Source organism: Podarcis gaigeae, assembly GCF_964106915.1.
Source record: "Podarcis gaigeae genome assembly, chromosome: 12".
Classification (NCBI taxonomy): Eukaryota; Metazoa; Chordata; class Lepidosauria; order Squamata; family Lacertidae; genus Podarcis; species Podarcis gaigeae.
In genome coordinates, this window is record NC_139688.1 from 1,284,561 (window position 1) to 1,302,725 (window position 18,165).

The 18,165-nt window shown below is 46.0% G+C and overlaps 3 protein-coding genes across 3 annotated transcripts in view; 2 read left to right on the forward strand and 1 right to left on the reverse strand.

Annotated features, from left to right (window-relative positions):
- The window catches only part of LOC310827696 (uncharacterized protein), a 751,453-nt gene that overhangs the window by 663,493 nt on the left and 69,795 nt on the right, over positions 1 to 18,165 (forward strand). The gene's annotated exons all lie outside the window — the stretch shown is intronic.
- The window catches only part of LOC310827855 (uncharacterized protein), an 89,069-nt gene that overhangs the window by 62,476 nt on the left and 8,428 nt on the right, over positions 1 to 18,165 (forward strand). The window contains exon 4 of the mRNA XM_083704378.1: positions 5,430 to 5,512. Coding sequence (XP_083560504.1) covers positions 5,430 to 5,512 — 83 coding nt within the window. The remainder of the gene's footprint in view (positions 1 to 5,429; positions 5,513 to 18,165) is intronic.
- LOC310827688 (uncharacterized protein) overlaps positions 1 to 18,165 on the reverse strand; it is a 91,071-nt gene that overhangs the window by 43,288 nt on the left and 29,618 nt on the right. Inside the window, exon 4 of the mRNA XM_083703997.1 lies at positions 1,641 to 1,720. Coding sequence (XP_083560123.1) covers positions 1,641 to 1,720 — 80 coding nt within the window. The remainder of the gene's footprint in view (positions 1 to 1,640; positions 1,721 to 18,165) is intronic.

The window sequence follows — 18,165 nt, forward strand, 5'->3', positions numbered from 1 at the left end:
TAAGCTTTTAGGGGAATGGATGGAATGCCACATGGTGATCTTCAAATACTGTATTTTTCTCTCTATAACGCGCACATTTTTTCTCCTACAAAGAAAGGGGAAATGTCTGTGCGTGTTATTGAGCGAATGTGTGGTCCCTGGAGCTGACTGGCCCGAGTGCCGGGGCAAAAATCAGATCGCGCAGAGGAGGGAAGGCTGCAGAAGCTAGGCTGCTGCTTTCCTGCATTCTGCCTCAGGGTCTTACTGCCCACCCGCTTCTGTTTTCGGTTGCTGTGTTTGCTCAAACGCAACAAAGAGCAGGGAAATCCCCTACCCTCCTGGCAAGCAGAGGGGAAAGGAAAGGATCACGTCCTTCCTTCTAATTCCTTCCTAGTCACACTGCGGGCAGGCTCCAGCCCACCTGGCTCAGGTTCCGACGGCTAGGAGCGCAGCCGACAGCCACCACCTCCTCCTCTCCGTGCTCCGGTGCTGCTGCGTCCAGCATTCTAGGGACTCGCAGGCAGCCAGAAAATATGCAGGCGGGAGAGGGGGGAGGAGGCTGGCTTGGGAGGGGGGGACTTTTGCCTTCCTTTCCTCTCTCCCGTTAAACCCCTCTCCTGCATTGTTAGGCAGCTGCTTCTCCGCACACCCCTCTCATGCTCCTTGTCACTCCTCTTTTTCATTCCCTCCCCACTTAAAACGTGGTTGCAAAGCACGGATCCACATGGATCCTCAGGATCTTTGCATTGAGTCACCCCAAATTCACCATCAGATCACATAGCATGTCCATGGCTACAGCCTGCACCAAAAACATCACGCACCCACTGTTGCCTGGGGCTGCAATGGTGCAAAAACGTGGTTACAATGCGCAGATCCACATGGATTCTCAGGATTTTTGCATTGGGCTACCCCAAACAAACCGTCAAATCACATGTCTGTGGCCACAGCATGAAGTACAAAAATGATACATCCACTATTTCTTTCAGAATTTTTTTTCTTGTTTTCCTCCTCTAAAAACTACGTGTGTGTTACGGTCAGGTGTGTGTTATAGAGTGAAAAATACATAATTCTCTCTGCTCATCGATTCCAGTTTCCCAGATGGAAGGATCCTATCTTTGCTCTCCCCATCTACTGTTCTGGAGGTGGGGGGAACCTTCACAATGCATTAAAGTCAACTTCAGGGGGTACTGCGGGTCACGGGGAGGGGAATGAGGGGAAAGGTGAATTCTGGCCACTGTTTTTATGATTTCTCAACGATTTAGAAGCCTATTTAAGCATTAAATGTTAAATCTGTAAATAAAACTGCAACTACTGATAAATAATAGTGGTACCTCGTATTACATACGCTTCAGGTTAAGAACTTTGCTTCAGGATAAGAACAGAAATCATGCTCCGGCAGTGCAGCGGCAGCAGGAGGCCCCATTAGCTAAAGTGGTGCTTCAGGTTAAGAACAGTTTCAGGTTAAGAATGGACCTCCAGAAAGAATTAAGTACGTCACCAGAGGTACCACTATATTAGCAACATTCAGGAGGCTAGTCAGCGAGAGGTGATTGTTCACCAATCTCAGAACATAAGGCTCCTGCAATGGCCTTTACAGCCAAGAGAAGGAGGAGAGAGATTCATTAGGGACTCTTTGCCCCACAATCCTTCATTCTCCCTACCTGATCTGGTTCCATGGCTGCTGCATCTCTGCCTTCATGCAAAGATGGATAAGCATCTCTTGCCAGCATCATTCTGTCACCTGTGAGAGACAAAGGTAAGTGCCAGGCCATTTTCACATGCTTCTCTTAGAGGTGAAGCAGTGCATCTCTAACTACAGGTGGGTCTTTGAAAAAAGTCTCACCTACTGAGTGAATTTTGACATTTGTATCTTAGCTAGGTAAAAATACATGTCCCCACTTTGGGCTCTTGGCCCCTAGTGTCCTCCCCACAGATTAGTGGCAAAAACTACAGAATGTGTGACCAAATGGGAAAAAACCCTCCTTCCTCCTTACCCAGTGGTCTCTCTTTGGTGTCCAATTGAGTCTTTTCTGCCTCAGAGGAATCCAGGCCCATTTCTGCAAAGATAATCTTTCCCTGAAAGGGCAAAAAGGATTGGAAGCAGAGAATTGAGAGAAACATTAGAAAAGGACTGGGAGAGGCAAAAGCTTTAGGGGTATCTGATCTCATTCCTTGGAGGCTTTCCAAAAAAGATTGGGGGATTAAGAGAGAATTTTGGGATACTCTCTCTCATGTTCAGAGCCCCTTGGGAATATCCAGAGGACAGTCTCTCTCACCTGCTGCTCTGTCTGCTTCCTCTCCTCTGCCTGACTCAGGAGGAAACCTTCAGCCAGGGCCACCGCCTGGGAACTGGTCTCCGCTCCACATTCTCTCACCCAGCTCTCCATCTCTGGCGGAAGGACAGCCAGGAACTGCTCCAAGATCACGAGATCCAGCATCTCAGCTTTCGTGTGCCTTTCTGGCTTCAGCCACCAATGGTCAAGGTGGTGGAGTCGCCTGCAAACCTCTCGAGGACCTTTGGCTTCCTGGTAGCAGAACTGCCTGAAATTTTGTCTCTGCAATTCTGAGCTGAAGATGTTTTCCTCACCCTGGATCTTCAGCAGAAAGTTTTCCCAGATTCCACTGCTGTTCCCAGTTTGGGTGGCATGGCCTCTTCCTGCTTCAGGGCCAGCGGACTCTGACTCATCCATCTGGGCTCTGTGGAATCCCCCAAGAGATTGGAAGAAAGCTCTTGGTCCTACTGCCAAGTTCTGTCTTTCCTAGGTAGAGGCCTTTGCAAATCCTACAAAGCAAATACATTGTTCTGTTATGAAATTGATACACAGCCAGGAAAACAAAAAGATTCCCGGAATATTATTAGGAACCAGGGCTGGACTGCAACACAGCCCAGACTCTGAACTTTCTTTTTCAAAAAAGGAAAAGGAGAAGCCGGCATCCAGCCCTACTAAACGTTACTATGCAAAATGTGCAGGAAACATTGGGAAGGTCTGTCAAATGAATCAGCCTAGTTGCTCCTGCCTTTCAGTGTTTTCAGTCAATGAAAGAAGACAGAACTGTGATTGACAAGTGAGTCATTTGTGATGACATGGCCAGGGTACTCTCTGCTGTGGATCAGATAGGATCATCGCAATGCCCTCTAAGTGGAACTGCTCTTGAGGATGGTTCAGAATCTGCTCCAGATTGTTGGCTGGGCTCCCTTTCTTTATGAAGGGCATTTATTTCCTCCCTTTTTCTCCAAGGAGCATCCATGGGTCTACCCCATCTCATTGAATCCCTCCCATTACAACCCCTGAGAACACATTTAATTCCTGTTTTAAAACAGCTGCATTGGTGGTCCCTTCATTTCCAGGTCCAATTCAAAGTGCTCACAGGAGTATAATATAATAATAGGAATTTATTATTTGCACCCCACCCATCTGGCTGGGTTTCCCCAGCCCCTCTGGGAGGCTCCCAACCAAATATTAAAAACACAATACAGCATTAAACATTTAAAACTGCCCTAAACAGGGCTGCCTTCAGGAGGGGTTCACTTAGCCCCCCTCAAAATATGTGAAGAACCACCTTCTTCCCTACAGACCCTCTTGGCTGTGAAATTTGGCAGGGGGGCCCTCTTGGTAGTTTCACCCCCTTGAGAATCTTGGGTGGGGGTGGCCCAAGAGAGGGCATCCTGGGGGCAGACCCCCCCTTGGGGGATTCCCTCCCCACACAGGCTCCTCCCCCTCTTTCCCAAGGCCTCTGACAACGGAGGACCCAGCCTATTCTTCTGATTATTATTTGTTTTGACTTTTAAAAATATTTTTAAATGGTTGCAATCTGCTATGGAACAGTGGTAATAGTAGTAAAAATACAAACAAATAATAATAATAACATAAAGCCTCATGCACGGGAAAAAAGCCTCAAGTTACACACAGACCTTCTAGAAACGGGGGTGAGGGGTGTTTGGAATCTGTAGTTTTGAGCATTTGCCTCAATCTCAGGCGCTGACCTCTAATAATGAACCATATGTTGCAGATATTCCTGTAAACTAATTGTGAAATACAAATGACAAGAGAAGACTCGGTCAGTTTATCTGTATCCTTTCTTCTTCCTAGTTTCTCCTTTTGCTTCATCCCATGAGGTATTTTCCCTCAGAGCCAGAGCAGAGTGTGGGGGTGCAGTGCCTCCGAGGTTCCAGCAGAGGGCGGGAGCCTCTCTCTCTCTCTCTGATTGGCTGCCAGCCCTTTTGGAGGGAAAATCTGAGGAGCCCTTTCTGAGGGGGAGAGTTTGACAGGGCCTGATCTGAGAGAGGGGAGGGGGATTTATTATTATTATTATTATTATTATTATTATTATTATTATTATTCGAAGAGGTTTGTCTGAGGGAAAACTGGCTTTGATCTAAGAGGGGAGGTGGGGATATTATTATTATTATTATTATTATTATTATTATTATTATTATTATTATTATTATTTGCTCTGTCTGAGGGAGAACTGGCTCTGATTCGAGAGGAGGAGGAGCCTCGCAGCAGCTTAGATAGGAAGACGACCCAGTGGAGGGTCTGGGGAGAATATGGAGGCAGGATTTAATCTGGAGGGCTGAGTCTGAGGCAGGAGAGGGAGAATCTGTGGGAAGACCGACTAAACCAGGGTCTCCTTCCAGTCAGGAGGGGAGAGATCTCCTAGGAAAAGAAGACCCCCAAACCAAGAACAAGGGCTGAGAGGATCCCCTGGGTCTGTGGGAAATCCCTCAGGGTGGCTAAGAGAGAGGCGGATGGGGGGGGGGGAAATGCCCCTCGCTCAGGAACCAAAGTATTAGGCTGAGAAGGAAGCTGCACTGTATTAAAAGTATTTAAGTGTAACCCTGCTCATAACTAAGTAAATGAACAGAAACCGAGTTAATTCTTTTACCTCCTATGGTAGAAACCTGAACTTCCAACTGAAGTGCAACAAGTGAGCTTTTAGCAACTGAAGTTTAAGAAAAGCTGTGCATGTACTACAGTGACATCTATCTATTTAGTTTAAGTAATAAGCTAACTTTTATTTGAAAGAACGCATCTCCTGACCCCAAATTTGTTTCATTTGTTTCATTCTTCTTCTGTAAATTAAACTGTTCTTGTTCGTTCAGCTCTTTCCTAAGACTCTAAATCACAAAGTTTCCTCTCGCACAATATCCTCACAAGGGAGCCTGTGGGAAATTGCAGAAATTTGTGTAATTTGCATATCATGAGGTGGGTCCTCTATATTTAATGGGGGGCAGTTAGTGGAGTGAATCCACTCCTTTATTAGTTGATGGTCATTGGTGGGATCCAAGAGCCCAAAGCAGGGTGCATCAATTTTCACATAACTAAAATAAGATTAATGGCTGCCAATGTCCAAATGCCCTCGGCACGTGAGGCTTTTTCTGTGGCCCATCTCTCGCTCGCCATGCACAGCTCCACCTCTGACTTCTCATTCACCTTTCTGTCTCACAGATGGCGGAGGGATTCTGGCAAGACCGCCTCATCCATCTTTTCTTGGTGGCGGAGGAGAAGTTGCGGCTGTGGAACCAGACGAGGTGGGGAGAAGGAGCATTGGGGGGGAGAGACTGGGGGGTGTAATTGGCGTACCATGAGGTGGGTCTGCTATATTTAATGGGGGGCAGTTGGTGGGGTGAATCCGCTACACATGGGAAAAAGATAAAGCCTAATACAGGGCTCAGCAATCTTTTTCAGCAGGGGGCCGGTCCACTGTCCCTCAGGCCTTGTGGGGGGCAGGACTATATTGGGGGGGGGGGAATGAACGAATTCCTCAGCCCCACAAATAACCCAGAGATGCATTTTTTTAAAAAAGGACACATTCTACTCATGTAAAAACACGCTGATTCCCAGGCCGTCCACGGGCCGGACTGAGAAGGCAATTGAGCCGTATCCAGCCCCCGGGCCTTAGTTTGCCTACCCATGGCCTAAAAGAATTATAGAAATGCAGTATGAAAAGTAATCAAAATAACATCCAGGACAACACATAAAGCCTCAAGCATGAGATAAAATAGCCGCGAGTTACACCCAGAGCCTCAAGAAACAGCCATGGAGTGGCTGGCATCTGCAGTTTTGAGCATTTGGCTCCACCTGGTTGACTTTAATTTAAACATATCAAATCATTATCTTTGTTTGGAAGCCCCGTCCCATGTTCATCAATGGACCAGCACTTTTTATTTTTTTCACTGGTAACAAGAAAGGAAAAGGGACTGTTTTCCCACACTTAATCTGACCAGGTGTTTGGTTATGTGATGCTCAGTGTTATCTGTTAATTGCTCTGTCCTGTTGGCCCTTTTTCTGCTTTTGCTTAAACCTATTCACAAACCAAGAACTCAGACACTGCCTGATTTCTAATACAGTGGTGCCTCGCAAGACGAAAAGAATCCGTTCCGCGAGTCTCTTTGTCTTGCGGTTTTTTCGTCTTGCGAAGCAAGCCCATTGACGGCTTAGCGGCTTAGCGCTATTTGCGGTTTAGCGGCTTTTAGCGGCTTTGCGGCTTAGAAAAGGGGGGGAGGGGAAAAACCCGCAGGAACTCGCAAGACATTTTCGTCTTGCGAAGCCCATAGGAAATTCGTTTTGCGAAGCACCTCCAAAACGGAAAACTCTTTCGTCTAGCGAGTTTTCCGTCTTGCGAGGCATTCGTCTTGCAGGGCACCACTGTAATTAACTATATGTTGTAGATATTCTCCTAAACCTACTGTGCTATTTTCGTGATATACAAATGACAAGAGAAGACTCAGTTTCTTTGTGTCCTTCATTATTCCCATGATCCTTGCTATAAAACTCCATTGAAAGTTATTCCAAAAAGACAACACACACTCCCAGCTCTCCCCCTGCACTGCATCTGTAAAGCAGGATGAGACCCCTTTAAAGAGTCCATAGAACCACAGGAACCGTAGTTTGTAAAGGGTGCTGAGCGCTGCTGGGAGAGGATCCCGTGGAGCGGCTAGGCAACCGTCCTTCTTGCCAGGGAACTCAGGAATCACAGCTGGTGGGAAGAGGGTCTCCCAGTAACTCCCAGCACTGGGAGGAGGGGGGCTGCCCCTTTCACCCCAGCACAGCTTTGCTTCCTTCCCAGCAGGGCCTCTCCTGCTCCCTTGGATTCCTTGGGTGGGGAGACCTCTGGTGGTTCTCTCTTCAGGGCTTCCTGGTCAGTCTCAGAAGATCATGTGGACACCTGAGAGGCTGCATGTCTGAACGGGCGCACCTGGGTCAGCCAGGAGTCTGGATAAGTTCCCTGCCTGATGAACGGGTGGTGGGGAAAGCTTTTCTTCTTACTGGAGGACAAGGGAGGGTGTGCTTGCATCTGGGTCATTGAAATGGATGCAGAAAATCAGTTTCTTCCCAAAGAGCCTGGATCTGGTCAGCGACCACTTGCCCAAGAACCTTGCTGAGGAAAGGGAGCTTAGCCACTGGCCGGGAGTTAGTTAGGATTTCTGTGTCCAGGGAAGGTTTCTTAAGGAGTGGATTCACCCCGCCTCCTCCCCCAAGCAGGAAGAGACCGCCCACTCCTGCAGGGGGGCCCTGACCCCTCCCTAGCCCAGCCAGCCCCTCCTCCCTGCTCTTTCTCCTCCCCCAAGTGGGGCTCAGACTGACTCCAGCCTGACTGACTGAGACTCAACAGGACTAGACGGGGCTCTGGACCCCCCAGGAGACTCCTCTGCTATGGCAGCAAACTCAAGTCTGGGTGGGTGAAAGCCATTGCTTCCCCCCAAAGCAGGGAGCAGCCTTGGCTATGAAGGAAGAACAGGGTTGCAGCGCTCCTGCAAAACCACCCGCCCCCCCGGCTTTGCAGGGAGCAAGGAGGGGGTGCAGGACCCTGGGGGGCACGCATGACCTGGACACGGCCCCCCTGCAGCCCTGGGACCCCCAAAGGGAGGAGAGAGAGAGGAGACTCACCCGATTGCAGCAGGAGCCACCCAGGCAGCAAAGCTGGCAAAGGAGACACACAAAACATCCACGCCCCGCTTGCAGGAAGTGACCTGTCCCCCCCCCCCCATTCTTCATCTCCTCTCTAGGAATTCGGCTCAGTTCCTTTTAACCCTTGGCAAGCCGAGCGCCCCAAGCTCATCCCCTCCCCTCTCTCTCTGCGTTTTCTTCCTCCAGAGCCGGAGCCCAGGAGGAGCCCCGCGCATTGCTGACCCCCCCCATGCTGTATTTTGGGGAAACTGAGCTGGTCTCCCCCTTGGCCAGAAAAAGCTTTCAGGGGAAGCGTGCCCCCCCCCCCCGGCTGCATCTCCTTTCATCCCCATCCTCGCCTCCTGCTTGGCTGCAGCCAAAACCAGACAAGAAGGAACCAGATCCCACGTGCAGCTGAGTCCCGTTCACGGATCGCCCTTCCCCGCAAGGCTGCGGGCCTGGCGAGTTGAAGGAAGGGGGGGGGGTGCTGTTGGAGTTCTGCGCATCCTTAAGCTGAGGGAGAGGAGATTGGGGAGGTTTTTTTGGAATGTATTTTTTTTCCTTACAGATCAGTTTAATTTGTTGAGAGATTAGGAAGACTAGGGGGAAAGAGGCTGAGGGGGTAAAGGTGAGTGGGGGTGGGTGGGGTGGTGATGTTTCTATTTTACTTAATGTTAAGCTGTGGGTTGACGAGCAGACACAGCGATTTCTCCAAAGCAGCTCTTTATTTTGTAAGCTGGAACAGAACTCAGCTGAGGGGCTCAGTCAGCCTGCTTATATAGAGCTCCAGAACAATTGTAACTGTTGCCATTTTCTAAAACTATCCAATCACTGAACATCACTTTTCGATCCTTCATTTGCATACAAAACTATCCAATCATTGAATGTCACTTTTCGATCCTTCATTTGCATAACTATCTACAGTATCCCCCTGCCGGCCCAGGGTGAGAACTTCAGTACATAACATTTAATATATGTGGGGTTTTGTGTCAGCGTTGCTTGTGTAGGTTCTCTGCTGTTCACTTGTGTTCGTTTGGTGGTGAGAGGGGTTGGGGTTGGCCAAGGTGTGGTTGTTTGATCTTTGTTTTCTTGTGTGAGTGGGGTGGGTGGGTGTTTTGGATCAGGTTAGCCATACTGATTTGTATGCTGTTGGTGGATTTTTGTCATTGTCTTGTTGGGCTGTGTATGTGATAAAGGGGAGCCATACCAGGGTGAAGGCATCGTCTTCTATTTGTCCCCATGTCAGTTTCAGTGTATGTTTTCTAATAAGGCTGTTTCTCATACTACTTGGTACCATTGGTCCATGCTTACTCCTTACAGGTCTCTCCAGGATGATGTTTGTGGCTGCTGAAAGTAGGTGGGTTATGAGTTGTTTGTAGTGTAAATGGGCATTGTTGTCTTGGAAATGCATATTTGTGGTATGACAAGGTTAAAGTGCACAAATTGTTTAAAAACCACATTGTCAGGAGAGCAATTTTAATGGTCTGGACAAAATATAAAGACTTATTGGAGAGTAAGACTCCGAGGTGGCTCTCGCCGGTGGAGGCCAAGGCACGTAAGAGACCTAATATGGAAGCCAATTGGCCTAAATATGGGGAAATCATTGAAAAGATTGGAGACAATTGGAGGTTGCAGAGCTTGGAAAAACTAAAAAACAAGGTGCGCGTTTGGTTGCATTATGCACAAATTCAAGAGGTCTTCAAAGTAGATAAGAAGGTTGGATTCCAGGTGGAAAAATCGAAACTAGAGACAGAATTGTTAGAACCAAAAAGTAAATTACTTTCGAGAATGTATAACCTGCTGCTTAAATGGAATACTCAGGATGAGACAGTCAAATCCGCCATGATAAAGTGGGCGCAGGATTTGGGGCATAACATTATGTTTGAAGACTGGGAAAGGTTATGGAACACCAGAAAGGTTATGGAACACCGGAATGAAATTTACGGCATGTAGTGCCTTGAAGGAAAACATTATGAAAATGATATACCGGTGGTACATGACCCCAGTCAAGCTTGCTAAGATATATCACCTGTCTGATAATAAATGCTGGAAATCTAAAGAGGCGGAAGGGACATTCTTTCACCTCTGGTGGACCTGCCCGAAAGTGAAGGCCTTCTGGGAAATGATTCATAATGAACTAAAAAAGGTACTGAGATTTACCTTACCTAAGAAACCAGAGGCCTTCCTTCTGGGCATGGTGGACCGGAGAGTGTTTAAGAAGGACAGAACTTTTTTTATGTATGCTACTACAGCAGCAAGGATTCTGATTGCAAAATATTGGAAGACACAAGATTTACCCACACTGGAGGAATGGCACACGCAGTTGATGGACTATATGGAACTGGCCGAAATGACTGGCAGAATCCGAGACTTGGGAGAAGAAACATTCGAGGAGGATTGGAGAAAGTTTAAAGACTATTTGCAAAAACATTATAAGTTGTATGAATGTTAAAAAACGCACCCTCTAGGAAATTCTAGTTTCAGTAATGTTAAATTAAAGAAATGGAAATTAAGGTACAAGGAGTCAGAGATAGAATAATGAAACAACTTTATTGTGTTAAAATGAAAATGTACATGATTTGGGTTATATTACATTTGAAATTGGGTAACATGATAAAAAAGAAGATATAATAAGTATTGAAACAAGTTAACAAATTGCAGACGTTATGCATCACAGAGAATGCAGGGTTGGGAGGACGTGGGGAAGTCCAACAGATTTGGAAAAAGGAGTAAGAAAAATTTGTAACCTTTCTTCTTTATTTTTGCAATACGTTCTTTATTCTTTTTTCTGTATTATATAAAACTAATAAAAAAATATTATAAAAAAAAGGAAAATGTTTAGTAGGGCCAATTCTGGGGTGGTTTCTAATACTTGCTTAGTTATTTTACATATTTCTCATACAGCTGTTGTCCAGAATAGTTGGATTTGGGGGCACTCCCACCACATGTGGAGGTATGTACCTGTGGAGGTGCACCCTCTCTAGCATTTTGGTGAGGTTCCTGGGTGTATTAGCACTAGTTTTCTTGGTGTTAGGTACCACCTGCAGGTGAGTTTCAGAGTGAGTTATTTTCTTTTCATTGATTCATTTTCTTTAGGGACCAAGAGGAATCCAGTGGTTGCAGAGGAGGAACCGGTTCTTTAACTGTCCAGGTGGGGCATTCAGGGGGTGGGGCCTCAAGTCAGCCAATAGCAAGCCAGATTCTTGGGTAACTCCAGGCCACTGATGAGATAACTGCTCTGCCTCTGCTGCAGGTTTGCTAGCTGTGGACTTGAAGCAGGCTCCTTTGTCCCTCTCCATGGTGCTGATTCTGCCTTCCCACCCCATCCTGACAGCTGAGGATCTGGGTGCTATGGAAGTCCTCTTGCTCGTGTGGTGGTCAATTTCCCATGGACAGAACATCCATGTACTACTCACAAGGCTTTTCATTCTTCCATTCTCAATTCTCCTCTTCAGCAGTGTGATGCAGCAGCAAAAATAGCTAATCCTATTCTTGGCTGCAAGGGATGTGGCTTGTGCTGTGGTGTAAACCACTGAGCCTAGGGCTGCCCAATCGGAAGGTTGGTGGTTCGAATCTCCGTGACAGGGTGAGCTCCTGTTGCTCGGTACAAGCTCCTGCCAACCTAGCAAGTTTGCAGTTTCCAAGTTTGAAAGCACGTCAAAGTGCATGTAGATAAATAGGTACCGCTCTGGCGGGAAGGTAAACGGCGTTTCTGTGCACTACTCTGGTTTTCCCAGAAGCAGCTTAGTCATGCTGGCCACATAACCCAGAAAAACTGTCTGCAGACAAACGTCGGCTCCCTCGGCCAGTGAAGTGAGATGAGCACCACAACCCCAGAGTCGTTCACGACTGGACTTAACTGTCAGGGGTCCTTTACCTTTACCTTTTATTCTAGGCTGCATCAATAGAAGCATTGTCCCCGGATTGAGGGAAGAAGTAGTCATGCTCTAATCTAACCTGGTTAGATGCCCCTAGAGTTCTGTGTCCAGTTTTGGGCACTACAATTTAAGGGTATTGGCAAGCTAGAACATGTGACCAAGATGATCAAGGGCCACATGGAAGATGGAGCAAGCTTGTTTTCACTGCTCCAGAGGGCAGGATCCAAATCAATGGCTTCCAGTTACAAGGAAGAAGGTTCGTACTAAACATCAGGCAGAACATTCTGGTGGTGGACTCTCCTTCCTTGCGGGTTTTTAAGCAACAGGTTGGATGATTATCTGCCATGCATGCTTCTTCTTCTTTTTTTTTTACAATAATTTTTATTAGTTTTCAATTACACCAATTGAATGAAAGCCTCATCATAGCAATGCCAAATTATTATACAATTACTAATCCCAATCATTCAAATGCCAAATTATATCATTTAGGTGAGCTCCTGCATACTAGAATTGATGGTTTGAAGATTTACTTTATTTCCGCGTTCCAAAATCTTATTCATCTCAATTACACCCCAGTTGAAATAACAATCCCTTATACAACAACTGCAATATAAACAACATCCATTCATGTTAACACATTATATGATTTATAAATCTATAAGTGAAGCATTCCAACTATGTCCTTATTCCTCCTGTGTGTGTCAGTTATTCTGACTGTGTTCCTTCCTGTCCTTGTAATATATTATATCTTTTCCCACCCGTTGCTGCTCTCCATCATGCCTTGGGTGGAGCTAATATCCCATTGTTGTTTCAGAAGTTCTCAATTTCTCCTTCCCATGATTCACTGATCTGCAACTTCGACAGCAAGTGATGTTATTTCATTCCATGGTCAAGCTTCTGCCTTGTAATCTCTCATGATTTAGAGCACATTTTATGGACCTTATCCTTAACTCTCAATAAATTGGGTAGAAAGGTTCTATTCTCAAGTGAATCTTCTTTCTGAGTGTCTCCGTAAACCTGCTGATTAGAGTGTCCATTTCAGAATGTACACCTTTCTGACAGATAAATGACAAACTAGAACTACTTTTTATGTGTATGTGATTTTATATAATTTATTTTGTTCTAAACTTTTCAATTTTGTAATTGGTGTTTTTATCCTGATACTGATCATTAATCGTGATAAAATTACTATTACTACTACTACGACTACTGGTGTGCACTCTTTGATGAGAAGTCAGACTTGCCTTCTGGGTGAAGCTCCTTCCACATTCAAAGCACTCATACGGTTTCTCCCCTGTATGAATTCTTTGATGGGGAGTGAGACTTTCCTTCCAAGCAAAGCTCTTTCCACATTCCATGCACTGATATGGTTTGTCCTTGCTGTGAGTTCTTTGATGGGAACTGAGATGAGAGTACCGACTGAAGCTCTTTCCACATTCCAAGCACCGAAATGGCTTCTCACCTGTATGGATTCTTTGATGTGCTATGAGACTTTCCTTCTGGGTGAAGCTCTTTCCACATTCCAAGCAGTAATATGGTTTTCCCCCTGTATGAATTATTTGATGGGATGTGAGACTTTCCTTCCAGGCAAAGCTCTTTCCACATTCCATACACTGATATGGTTTCTTCACACTGTGAGTTGTTTTATGGAAACTGAGATGGGATTTCCGAATGAAGCTCTTTCCACATTCCAAACACTGATATGGTTTCTCCCCTGTATGAATTTTTTGATGGAATGTGAGAGTTAATTTCTGGGTAAAGCTCTTCCCACATTCCAAACACTGAAATGGTTTCTCCCCTGTATGAACTCTTTGATGTGTCTTAAGCATAGCACTCTGAATGAAGCTCTTTCCACATTCCAAACACTGAAATGGTTTCTCCCCTGTATGAATTCTTTGATGTGACTTAAAAATGGATCTCTGGCTGAAGCTCTTCCCACATTCCAAACACTGAAATGGTTTCTCCCCTGTATGAATTCTTTGATGGGTTGTGAGATGGGCACTCTGAGTGAAGCTCTTTCCACATTCCATGCACTGATATGGTTTTTCCCCTGTATGAATTCTTTGATGGGTTGTAAGCTTGGCACTATGAAGGAACCTCTTTCCACATTCAAAGCACTGATATGGTTTCTCCCCTGTATGAATTCTCTGATGGGCTGTGAGACTTTCCTTCTGGGTGAAGCTCTTTCCACATTCCAAGCACTGATATGGTTTCTCCCCTGTATGAATTCTTTGATGGGAAGTGAGACTTTCCTTCCAGGTGAAGCTCTTTCCACATTCCATGCACTGATATGGTTTTTCTCCGCTGTGAGTTCTTACGTGGGAACTGAGTTGGGAATTCCGACTGAAGCTCTTTCCACATTCCAAGCACTGAAATGATTTCTTCCCTTTATGAATTCTTTGATGGGTCATGAGACTTTTTTTCTTGGTAAAGCTTTTCCCACATTCCAAGCACTGATGGGATTTCTTCCCAAGGTGATTTATTTGGAGGGAAGTGGAATGGGAACTTTGACTAAAGTTCCCTCTACACTCTTTATATTTACATCTCTTCTCCATTGTGTAGACATTGTCCTGGTCTCCCTTGTTTTTAATTTCCAATTCATTACCACCTGCAACAAAGAGAGAAACGATCACAGCCTCAGGAAGAAATGCAACCCTCGATTATTGAAAAACACTAATTAACAATACAGAGGAAGAACAGAAGGGAATTAAATGTAAGGTCTTACAACCGGCGTCACTGCTTTTGTCGACAGGCATTAATAGGAACCTGAGTGTCAGGAACGGATCAGCAATAAATCACATGGAATAAATGAAGTTAACTCTTTATGAGAACAAACAGGCTGCTCAGTAGTGTCAGGCCCAGTGAGCACAAGAACAATTCGCATAGACTTTGCCACCATGAGGATGTTGTGGCGACTTCAAGTCCCTGCCTTCCCACAACTGACTAAGCTTCCTCCTCTTATGGGTCCTTCCCTTCACCAACACAACTGTCTCTGCTCCTTCTTCTTCATACCTCTTTTAGTTCAGAGAGACGAAGGGGGAAGGGAGCTTATCACAGCAGGAGGGAAAGACACCCTGGCTTCAGCACCAGCCTGACTCACCTCTGCCCTTGGCCTCGCTCCTCTCCTGCTTCTGGACTCCTCTCTGCCACAGTCTCCCCCTGCTCACTAAAAACTGTTACTTCCTCAGCTTCCAACACCTCCTTCTCCCAATCTCTTCCTCCTCTCCCTCTGACAACTCATGCTTGTCCCACCACCACTCCCTGGGCTCTGAGCCTTATTCCCTTGGGGGTTTCCCACCTGGTTCCTCCCACCATTCCTCTACATCCAGCCAGCCCATGACAGTGGGATTTGAAAAGCCCGGTTCTATTCCGGAACAGATTTTGTTCTGCTGAATCATGGAATTCACACCATACCAATGTCAGTCATCTCTTTTGTCAATGAAAAACGGACAGAAGCAAAAACAGAAACAGAAATCCTGACAGAAGCTTCTTCAAATTCCATAACATCCCTGAAGGCCCAGATAGTTCAGACCAGCCGTAGATACGTATTGAATTTCAATTACAGATAGGTAGCCGTGTTGGTCTGCCATAGTCAAAACAAAAAATTCCTTCCAGTAGCACCTTAAAGACCAACTAAGTTAGTTCTAGGTATGAGCTTTCGTGTGCATGCACACTTCTTCAGATACACTGAGACAGAAGTCACCAGACCCTTCTATATAGTGAGAAGGTGGGGAGGGGTATTACTCAGAAGAGTGGTGGGAATGGGTGATTGGCAGATAGCTGTGATGAGCCTGTTGACGACTCTTAACGACTGCAATAGGCCTTACAGGAAAAAGCAAGGGGTGAGAAGGTGAAAAATAGACTGGAAAGAGAAGACTGGAAAGAGAAGCTGCTGAATTGCAACTTATTACCAAACTTAAAACCATGGAGAGACCTGGTCTGAACAAAGACATTGGATTCTTATCTCATTATACATGACAAAGCCATTTTTCACCTTCTCACCCCTTGCACACGAAAGCTCATACCTAGAACTAACTTAGTTGGTCTTTAAGGTGCTACTGGAAGGAATTTTTTGCATTGAATTTCAAAACATACATCATGATCCAACAGCGAGCCTTACTGAGAGAGTTCATGATCCCACAATTCTCTTCCATGACTTCTTTATGCAGAGCTCTCTGGTCAGGATCTAGCAAAGCCCACTCCTCATCTGTGAAACGAACAGCTACATCTTCAAAGCACACTGGACCCTAAAAGAAGAAGAGAAAGGTCTTCCTCTTAGACGGCCAACAGATTATCTACAACAGAGTGCTCTGCTGCTTTCTGCCTGTTCATTGCTGTTCTGTTTTAATGGAATTGTTTTGATGTACATTTTAATTATGGATGCACATTTTAAGGTCTTAACGGAATTGGTTTGTTGTGTATTTTAATGATGGGTATTCATCTTTGTGTAAATGGGTGCAGGGAGGGGAAGGAGGGGGAAAGCCCTATAGTGCAAGCAATGGGACGCGTGAGGTGAATTGTGGCCACTCCTTTTATGGTTTATCAACTGTTTAGAAGTGTATCTTAGCATAAAATGTTGAATTGGTAAATAAAACTGCAACAACTGATAAATAATACTAGCATCATTCAGAAAGCTAGTGAATGTGACGTGATTGTTAATCATTCTACGACATAAACCTTCTGGAATGGCATTTTAAGCCTTTTTTTAAGGCCAGTTATGACAGAAGTCAAGAGCAGGAGCTTCTTTGCCTGCAATGCTCCTTCTCCCTACCTGATCTGGTTCCAGAGCTGAAGTTTCTCCTCTGCCTCCAGGCAAAGATGGAAGAAGAGGTCTTGGCAGCATCATTCTGTCACCTGTGAGAGACAAAAGGAAGTGGCAGGCCATTAGCACATGCATTTCTTAAAGGTGAAGCAGTGCACCTCTAACTACAGATGGGCCTCTGATAAAGTCTCACCTACTGAGTGAATTTTGACATTTGTATTTTAGCTACATAAAAATGCATGTCCACAACTTAAGGCTCTTGGCCTTAAGCATCTGCCCCGAAAAGATGAAAAGAACCCACAGGTTAGTTTCAAAATCCACAGAGTGTGACCAAATGGAGAAAAAACTCCTTCCTCCTTACCCATTGGTCTCTCTCTCCAGACCAACAGAATCCCCTTTGCCTCAGTGGAATCCAGGTCCATTTCTGGAAACAGATTCTTTTCCTGAAAAAGCAGCAAGGATTCAGAACAGTGAATGTGGAGAAATATTAGAAAAGGTATGGGAGGGGCAAACACTTCAGGGTATCAGAGATCATTCCTAGGATGCTTTCCCCCCCCCCCCCAAAAAAAAGGTCGAGCCATTATGAAAGAATTTCAGGAAACTCTCCCTCCTGTTCAGAGCCCCTAGGGAATATCCAGTAGACAGTCTCTCTCACCTGCTGCTCGGCCTGCTTCCTCTCCTCTGCCTGACTCAGGAGGAATCCTTCAGCCAGGGCCACCGCCTGTGAACTGGTCTCCGCTCCACATTCCCTCACCCAGATCTCCATCTCTGGTGGAAGAACAGCCAGGAACTGCTCCAAGATCACCAGGTCCAGCATCTCAGCTTTGGTGTGCCTTTCTGGCTTGAGCCACTGACGGAAAAGGAGGTAGAGGCGACTGCAAACTTCTCGAGGTCCTTTGGCCTCCTGGTAGCAGAACTGCCTGAACTGCTGGCTCTGCACATCTGAGCAGAGAATGTCCTCCTCACCCAGGATCTTCTGCATGGAGCTTTCCCAGAATCCCTCACTGCTCCCAGTTTGGATGGCATGGCCTCTTCCTGCTTCTGGACCAGCTGAGTCTTGCTCATCCATCTGGGCTCTCAGGAAGCCTCCAAGATATCAGAAGAAAGCCCTTGTTCTTCTGCCCAGTTCCGTCTGTCCTAAGTGTCTACAAATCCTACAAAGCAAATACATTGTTCTGTTATGAAACAGATACATGGCCACAGGAAGAATAAAGTTCCCTGAGCAAGCGTGGATGAGTCTTGCTAAGAACCAGGGCTGGGCTGGACTACAGCCCAGACTCTGAACTGCCTTCAAAAAGGGAGAAGGAGAAGTCAGCATCTAGTCCTCCTAGAAGAAAAGTTACTATACAAAATGTGCAGGAAACCTAGACAATTTCTGTCAGATGAATCAGCCTATTTGCTCCTGTCTTTCAGTGTTTTCAATCAGTGAAAGAAGTCAGAACTATGATTGACAAGCGAGTCATTTGTACGAGTGTAAATTAGACACTAGGCTATAGTCTGTTCAGCCACAGCAGGTTCTGCACCCTTCCTGCCCTTTGACTTACTTCCCAAAGAACTCTCTTCCTTGTCTCCTGAGAAGAGACAGAAGCCAGCCAACCTGCCAACTTTGGGGTCCTCTAGGGTTGCTCTCCCTCCCTCCCTCCCTCCCTCCCCC